At 49.0% G+C, this 8,651-nt stretch overlaps 1 protein-coding gene across 1 annotated transcript in view; it reads left to right on the top strand.

The window, feature by feature from the left end:
• The first annotated feature begins 302 nt into the window (after positions 1 to 302).
• Positions 303 to 8,651, top strand: part of LOC147666301 (histone H4 transcription factor-like) — a 157,018-nt gene continuing 148,669 nt past the window's right edge. The window contains 1 exon segment of the mRNA XM_086949149.1: positions 303 to 607. Within this exon segment, the coding sequence (XP_086805275.1) occupies positions 448 to 607 (160 nt within the window). The 5' untranslated portion in view covers positions 303 to 447.

Below are 8,651 nucleotides of genomic sequence, written 5' to 3'. Positions count from 1 at the left end.
TTGGGACAAGCGTAGTCCACCGCAGACTGGTGATTCAAACATACAAACGCTAAAGGCTCAAAACGTGCTCTGCAAGTCCGGTAGTACCGTAGCTGTTCTCATTGGCCCTGACGCATCAGGCCAATAAGAACACTCCTGCAGTGTACTAACAAACTCTAGGATTGGCTGATGGCTTTCAAGCCAATCGTAGATCGCTTTGTTTTTTTCTCCATAGCAACGATTGGAGGAACGGTTGGCGATAGAAAGGCACATGATTGGCCCAACAATTGTCACCCAACAAAAATTACGGACAAATGGCGTCCGTTAAAGAAACCTTCCCGGACAACTGACAGACGGACGAAATTATGGGCTGTCCGTGAAATTTACGGGCGGTTGGTCACCCTTCACCTGGTCGAGTGGGACCTTGGCTTTAGTCCACTGAAGTTTGTTCTACCTTTTGGATTTTTTATGGCAATGACCATGATGTTTGAGAGGGAGAAGGAGGTGCAGGTGCAGTGTGAGTGGGGCCAGTGTAAGTACACCACCAGTCACATGGATGACTTCTGTGGACACGCGTGGGAGCATCTACAGCAGCACTTTGCGATCGAGGAAGACATGGAGGCCCACGGTAAGTTATGTAGGAGCTAGACTTTACCATAAGATTAAAGGGATGGGGACGACCAGCACCTCTAGCGAGGCTCGTGTAGTTAAATCTACAGTTAAATATGTGACTTCTTTTAGGATCCTACTATGATATGTATGTCTAACTCTTTTTAGAGTTGTAGAAGTGAGCTATGTTTTGGACTGATGGCTGCTGCCTCTGGTTATTTAGATTCATTCCCTGGTAAGCTGTTCATTAGACTGCTCTAGAGTTATTCAGTCAATGGGGTACTTTTTAAAGACACTTGTAGAGCACGGTCCATTTGTTTCTGGCATTGTGTTAGCAACTGTTGAGGAACTAAGTCTCCATGTATATAGTTTGTGAGGTTGGATTGGCTAGGCTGAGTGTAAATATGTAGTCCTTACTCCATAGCCACATTTTACAGACTTTTCCGGGGGTCAGAGCCACCCAACCAGAAATTAGTTTCAGCACACTGACGTCTAACAAACTTTCGCTTCCTTCACCGCACATTTAGACCATGGCAAGTGCCAAACACATAAACATTTGATTGACAGTTTGTCATCTGCATACACACAATTACGTAACACATTTGTGACCAGCATCCTTGCAACCACTACAACCCTTTTTGTTTCTCAATGAGCCCATTCCATTTATTAAGTGGTGCTTATTAAAGTTTCGATGTGCTGAACTACAACATCAGCATGACTCTGAGCCGTAATCTGTGATGCATGTTCAGTAAAGAAACCTTGTTCTTACTAGACCTTACTTTGACACTAGAAGAGCCATATCAACTGGGGCCACTGTCGACCTACAAGTGTTTTTTTACTGTCTAGGTTCCGATTGGATTTCTTCCATTTATTACTTGCTGTTCCAAAAGGGAGCTGTGGAGGTCAGGTGTTAGCATCACGTGGCTGCGACGGCCTATCTCCACAGGATTTGCTACACTTTGTTTTTTTGTACATTTTATGCAGTACCTCGCAGACATTTTTTAACACTGTTTTAAAAAAGTTTGAATTTTAACCAGGTTCGTCCATCCCTTTTTTACTTGCAGCTGTTGAAACCAGATTGTATACCTTTTTATGGTAGGTTTCCTGAAATCCACATGGAAATTTAGGACTTGTATGGACAGCTAGTTCCCCTTTGATGGTGGTAGGCACCCCGTCATCACTCTATGTAGTTGATTTTTAGCCATCTGGCATTCTGTTCTCTCTTCTTTTATTATTCCTGTATTGTGTGTCTATATTTTATCGGAACTGTATGTTTTATCTGCAATATGGAAATGTGTAACTTTTATGGTTTTATTTTAAAACCGAATAAAGTTGTTTTTGATTTGAATGGCAATACAATTTTCAGATGAACCCAGTATTTTACAAGAACTGCTCATGTTCTTTAAGAGGAAGCAAGGAAGTGATGAAATGGCAGAAGAGTTTGTTGCATCACTCCGCATTTTGGCTGCCACGTGTGAATTTACTTCTAGATGTGACATCTACGTAAGACTGCTAGTCAGACACAATTCAGGGAAGTTTGTTATCCTGTAGAAATCCATCTCTTCAAGAAGTGGTGGATTTAGCAAAGAGAGGTTTGAAAGATCTTTAGTTTCTTCGCAAGCTCTTGCATCAAAAGAAGGCGTTTCACCTGTCTGTAAAGTTCCTGACAGTGCTTTGGTATCAGCTGTTAACACAAAAAACTGATTTGAGATTGTTAATGCTTCAAAACCTGGATGGTTTTGTTTCAGATGTGCTTCAAAAACTCATCTTAGCAAAAACCCTAACTGTTCAGCACTGTAAATGTTTTAGTAATTGTAAGAAATGTGGTAATTTTCAAAGCCTCTGTAGATTGACGTCATCCCGAGTTAAAATTTAATAGTATAGCTACTGATACGGAGTGCTTTGAACAATTGAATAATGTTGTCCACACATTTAAAATTGATTCTGTTTCTTATGGTAAAAAATTGTCAAAGGGAACATTTTGTGACATTTATGTAAAGAATGCAGTGTTATAATGGAACATTCAGGATCTCTGGTAACTATTATTTCAGACAACATTTTACAAGAAGAATTTGAATCACATTGACATTAAGTTAGTCTACAGACCTTAATCACAAAGCGTTTGGCGAGTTAGACATTGACATGGTTGGTTATTTTGAAAATGATTTGGACTGTTTATGCAGGACTATTTCCAATGTAGATATTAAGGGAAGAGCTATTTTAGGTTGTCAAGTTCAAGCTAGGCTTGGTTTATTGTTGAGGGTTGGCAACGACATTGCCATGGTTTTGGGGAATATTCCCATTTCGACTATACAAAGTAACAAGGAGAAAAAAGTTTTGGAGACTATTACGAATAGTTTTCCTGAAGTGCTTGTAAACTAAGTAGGTTCTATTGTGGTTTTTGAACATTCCATCAGGTTGTAAACAAATGCTATTCCTGGTACACACAAGGTATGGCCGATACCATTGAGTGTTGATGATTTAAAAAAATTGTTAATCTACGTTTGGAAAGTATTGTTGTGCCTTCTGAATCCTCAGAACGGGTTTCCCTTGTTGTATTGCTCAAAAAGAAATCTGGAGATCTTCGGTTACATGTGGACTTTTGTTCTTTGAACAAGAACATCATAGTGGAGTGTCATCCTTTGCCTCATATTCATGACATGCTTAGGGAAGCAAAATATTTTTCATCAGTAGATCTTCATTCTGCATATTATCAAATTCCTTTGAGTAAAAAGTCTGAAGAACGAACTTATTTTGTCATGCCATTTGGTTCTTATAAATATTTACGTTTTGCCTTTCGGATTAGTTTCAGCGTATGATGTATTGTTTGTTTGGTGATATGCAGTATGTACAAGCTTTCCAAGATGATAATTTAATTTTTACTGAGGGGCCTGATGAACATCTGGTGGTACTGCAAGAAGCATTTAGTATTCTTTAAAAAAAAATGGCATGCCTGTCAAACCAAATAAATGCAAGTTTTTTTATGGGCCAGGCACAGTATGTGTGATACACTGTGAGTTGTGATGGGATTAAACCCACATTTAGCTCGATGGAGGCAATTAATAATGCACCTATTTCGGAAGACAAAGAAGCACTTAAGTCTTTTTTAGGATTATGTGAGTACTATATGTGTTTTAGTGCAAAGATATGCTGTTATTGTTCATCATGTACGTGCTTTACAAACAAATAAAGTTTGAATGGACAAATGAGTTGAATGAGCTGTCTGAAAAGGTTAAGAAAATGTTGATTGATCACCCAGCGTTACATCCTTTTGTTAGACATGGGAAGTGTTATCAGTGTGGATGCTAGTATTACTGCGTTGGGAGCAGTTTTGTGTCAGCATATTGATAACAAAGAACGTGCCATTGCGTTTGCATCTTGGACATTGCAAGAAGTGGGGAAGAAATACAGCACCATCGTAAAGGAAGCATTGGCTTGTGCATGGGCACTTGAGAAATTCAAGAATTTTATGTGGTGTGCTGTCTTTGAAATTAAGCGGTACAAAAGGGGGTGGTGATGGACGGAGCATCTGAATCAATCAAACACTGACACCCAGTCCAAAGATCTGGGTTTAATCCATCACCGTTCTTTAGCCCACTCTGCCACCCCAGTTCAGACATGGCTATATGCAAATCAGGTTACAACAGAAGGGTTCACCCAATATCAATCAATCAATCACGTCATTTGTATTGCGCACTACTCACCCGGAAGGGTCTCAAGGCGCTGGGGGAGGGGAAAGTTACTGCTCGAACAGCCAGGTCTTGAGCTGCTTCCTGAAGGCAAGATGGTCTTGTGTTCGCCGAAGGTGGGTCGGGAGGGAGTTCCACGTCTTGGCTGCCAGGTAGGAGAAGAATCTTCCTCCGGCGGTGGCTCTGCGGATGTGTGGTACGGTGGCAAGGGCGTGGCTGGTCGATCGTAGCTGGCGGGTGGGCGTGTAGAAGGTCATGCGGTCGTTGAGGTACTTGGGGCCCTGGTCGTGGAGAGCCTTGTGTGCGTGGGTGAGGAGTCTGAACGTGATTCTCTTGCTGACGGGGAGCCATTGCAGGTCTCTCAGGTGTCCGGTGATGTGGCTGTGTCGGGGGATGTCGAGGATGAGTCGGGCGGAGGCGTTCTGGATGCGTTGGAGTCTTTTTTGAAGTTTCGCTGTGGTTCCGGCATAGAGGGTGTTCCCGTAGTCCAGTCGGCTGGTGACGAGTGCCTGGGTGACGGTCTTCCTGGTTTCCGTGGGGATCCATCTGAAGATCTTGCGGAGCATGCGCAGGGTGTTGTAGTACGAGGATGAGATGGCGTTGACTTGTTTGGTCATTGACAGGGAGGAGTCCAGGATGAAGCCCAGGTTGCGTGCATGGTCCGTCGGTTTGGGAGCGGTGCCCAGGGCCGGGGGCCACCAGGAGTCGTCCCAGGCGGAGGGTGATGATCCCAGGATGAGGACTTCCGTCTTGTCCGAGTTCAGTTTGAGGCGGCTGTTCCTCATCCAGTCGGCGACGTTTTTCATCCCTTCGTGTACGTTGGCTCTGGCGGTGGTGGGGTCGCTGGTGAGGGAGAGGATGAGCTGGGTGTCGTCAGCGTAGGAGATGATGTTGAAGTTGTGCTGGCGTGCGATGGCTGCGAGGGGGCTCATGTAGACGTTGAAGAGGGTTGGGCTGAGTGACGATCCTTGTGGTACGCCGCAGATGACTTTGGTGGCCTCGGATCTGAACGGAGGAAGGCGGACTCTCTGGGTTCTTCCGGTGAGGAACGAGGTGATCCATTCCAGCGCTTTTTCTCGAATTCCGATGTTGCTGAGGCTCTTCACTAGAGTTCGGTGGCAGACGGTGTCGAATGCCGCAGAGAGGACCAGGAGGATGAGGGCCGCTGTTTCCCCGTTGTCGATCAGGGTTCTGATGTCGTCGGTGGCTGCGATCAGGGCGGTCTCGGTGCTGTGGTTGGCCCGAAATCCGGACTGCGAGGGGTCGAGGAAGGCGGCCAGCTGTCTGACGGTCTTCTCGATGACTTTGGCCGGAAAAGGAAGGAGCGAGATGGGACGGTAGTTCTTGAGGTCGGTGGGGTCCGCCGTTGGTTTCTTCAGGTGGGCGGTCAGCTCGGCGTGCTTCCAGCTCTCCGGGAAGGTGGCTGTGTGGAAGGAGGAGTTGATGGTGTCTCGGAGATGGGGTGCGATGGTGGCGTCTGCTTTGTTGAAGACGTGGTGTGGGCACGGGTCGTTTGGTGATCCGGAGTGGATGGAGTTCATCGTGCGGGTGGTGTCTTCGGTGCTGATCGGGGTCCAGTTGCAGAGGGTGGTGGTGGCGGGCGTTGGTTCGGTGATAGGGTGCGTGGTCTGTGCGTCGAAGCTGTTGTGTATGTCGGCGATCTTGCGGTGGAAGAACGAGGCGAGTGAGTCGCAGAGGTCTTGCGAGGGAGTGATGTCGTTGTTTCCGGCGCTGTGGTTGGAGAACTCTTTGACAATGCTGAAGAGTTCCTTGCTGTCGTGGGTGTTGTTGTCCAGTCGTTCTTTGAGTGCCGTCTTCTTGGTGGCGCGGATTAGCTGATGGTGTTTGCGGGTGGCGTGCTTGAGGGCGGTCCTGTTGTCTGTGGTGTTGTCGAGTCGCCAGGCTTTCTCGAGGGTGCGGCAGTTCTTCTTGGATTCCTTGAGCTCGTCAGTGAACCAGGGGGATTTCTTGCTGCCGTGTCTGCTGGAAGGGTTCTTTAGTGGAGCGAGGTCATCTACGCAGTCGGTCAGCCACTTGGTGAGGTTGCTGGCTGCCTCGTTGGGGTCCGTTGTGCTGGTGGGAATGTTCTGGCTGAGGAAGGCGGTGAGCTGCTCAGCGGTGATCTTGCTCCAGCATCGGCGAGGGACCTGTTGCGGGTGGTGGTGAGTCGTGTTTTTTTTTTAAGCTGAAGTGGACGCAGCTGTGGTCGGTCCAGTGGAGTCCGGTGGTGTGGCTGAAGGAGATGTGCTTGCTGGATGAGAAGACTGGGTCGAGCGTGTGGTCGGCGTAGTGGGTGGGGGTGTTCACCAGTTGCTTGAGTCCGAGGTTGGCGAGGTTGTCCAGCAGGGCGGTGGTGTTTCTGTCGTTGTTGTTCTCCAGGTGAAAGTTGAGGTCTCTTAGGAGGATGTAGTCGGCGGAGGGAAGGGCGTGCGGGCTGATGAAGTCTGCGATGTCTTCGCTGAATTGTGTGCGTGGTCCCGGTGGTCTGTAGATGAGGGTGCCACAGAGGGTGGTCTTGGGGTCGGTGTATATCTGGAATTGCAGGTGTTCAGCGGTGGTGAAGGTGTCGTCGGTGTTAGTTGAGATGCGGATGGTGTTCTTGTGTACGATGGCGATGCCTCCTCCCGTCTGGTTGATGCGGTCCTTCCGGGTGGTCTTGTATCCGTCCGGGATGGCTATGGCGATTTCGGGCGCTGAGGAGGCGTTCATCCAGGTTTCGGTGAGGAAGGCGACGTCCGGTGCTGTCGTGTCGAGCAGGTCCCAGAGTTCCACGGCGTGCCTGTGGATGGAGCGGGTGTTGAGCAGGATGCACTTCAGGTGGTTGCTGCTGGTGCCGGGCGTGGCGGGGGCCGTGCAGGTCCGGTAGCAGGAGAAACGGCAGGCTTGACAGGCGAAGGGTCCGTGGGTGCGTCTCGGGGCGGCTCGGTAGCAGGCAGGGTTCCGGCCAGTGTTGAGTGCGATGAGTGTTGCGGCGTCGTAGGTCCGGCGGGTCGTCTTGCTTCGGCGGGGGCCAGGGGTCCTGGCACTGGGCACGGTCCAGGCGCGGACGGGCGCAGACGGGCTTACCTTTGGCGCACAATCGGTGCGCCCGCTGCGCGTGTGAGGGGGCATCATAAGAAGGGAGCCGGGAGGGAGGGTCCGCTGGGTGGCGGGAGCGGGGTGGCCAATCGGCTGGTGGGGGGCGGGGCCGCAGGGAGGCAGCGGCGGGAAAAGCGCGAAGAAGTGCGGGCGGCTCAGCTGTGGCTGGGTCGCCTGCTGCGGCAGAAAAATACAGGAGGAAGGTCACAGGTCAGCTACTGTCACGAGCAGCAGGAGGAGCGTGGGGGCGGCCTGGCCTGGGAAGGCACAATGGTCGCTCCTGGACGCGAGGCCGAGTCCCCTTAAGAAGGGAGCCGGGAGGGAGGGTCCGCTGGGTGGCGGGAGCGGGGTGGCCATTCGGGGGGCGGGGCAGCAGGGAGGCAGCGGCTGGAAAAGCGCGAAGAACAAGTGCGGGCGGCTCAGCTGCGGCTGGGTCGCCTGCTGCGGCAGAAAAATACAGGAGGAAGGTCACAGGTCAGCTACTGTCACGAGCAGCAGGAGGAGCGTGGGGGCGGCCTGGCCTGGGAAGGCACAATCGTCACTGGGACCTGGGTATGTAATTATTATTATTATTATTATTATTTTTTTTTTTAAATCTGTTTATTAGCATAGTGGTCAAAGCAAGAACATACAGTTACGATCATTTCAATGAACCAGAATGGAACATGTTCCTGCTTGCACTGTTATAATGGTTACATAGTACATTATGATTTTGAATTTTTCCCTTTAATTGAACCAATAGAACAAACCTTCACAAACTGAAATAGACCCTCCCGCCACCCTCAAGAAGCCCTCCCGACACTCCTAATGTGTGCGCATAATTATCAGAATGCACATTGGCTGCACCCATGCTGTTGTGTATCTCGGTGAAGTCTATCCACACAGTCAGGCAGGGGTAGAATCAATAACAGTACGGGATCCCCCGTACTATCGTCAAGTGCACCACAGTTCGAACGGTACATGGAATCTTAAGAATGGCAAGACGTATTTAATACATGTGCAATGAATCATTAGAGCCCTCATCGTCCCCTGCTTCAAACATTCCCAGAATAGTAAACCAATCCAGTGAAATCGGTGTTTTTCTGAGGCCTCGACGTTCCTCCCTTTGCAGTGCTTCACCCTCCGCCCTGCCCCAGCGAATTACTTCTGTTTTCCACAAATCCGGATCCGGTGGCCTAGGTGATTTCCACCTCATCGTGATTGCTCGTTTCGCTAGTAATAGTGCCATGTCAGTGAAACGTGTTGCCACGCTTCTTGTGCGTGCCGTTGGTCCCAGCCCCAGGAGTACATATTCTA

Source organism: Lissotriton vulgaris, unplaced genomic scaffold (genome assembly GCF_964263255.1).
Source record: "Lissotriton vulgaris unplaced genomic scaffold, aLisVul1.2 SCAFFOLD_710, whole genome shotgun sequence".
Taxonomy (NCBI): domain Eukaryota; kingdom Metazoa; phylum Chordata; class Amphibia; order Caudata; family Salamandridae; genus Lissotriton; species Lissotriton vulgaris.
Note: the sequence above shows the minus strand (reverse complement) of the source record. Positions and strands in the feature narration are given on the sequence as shown.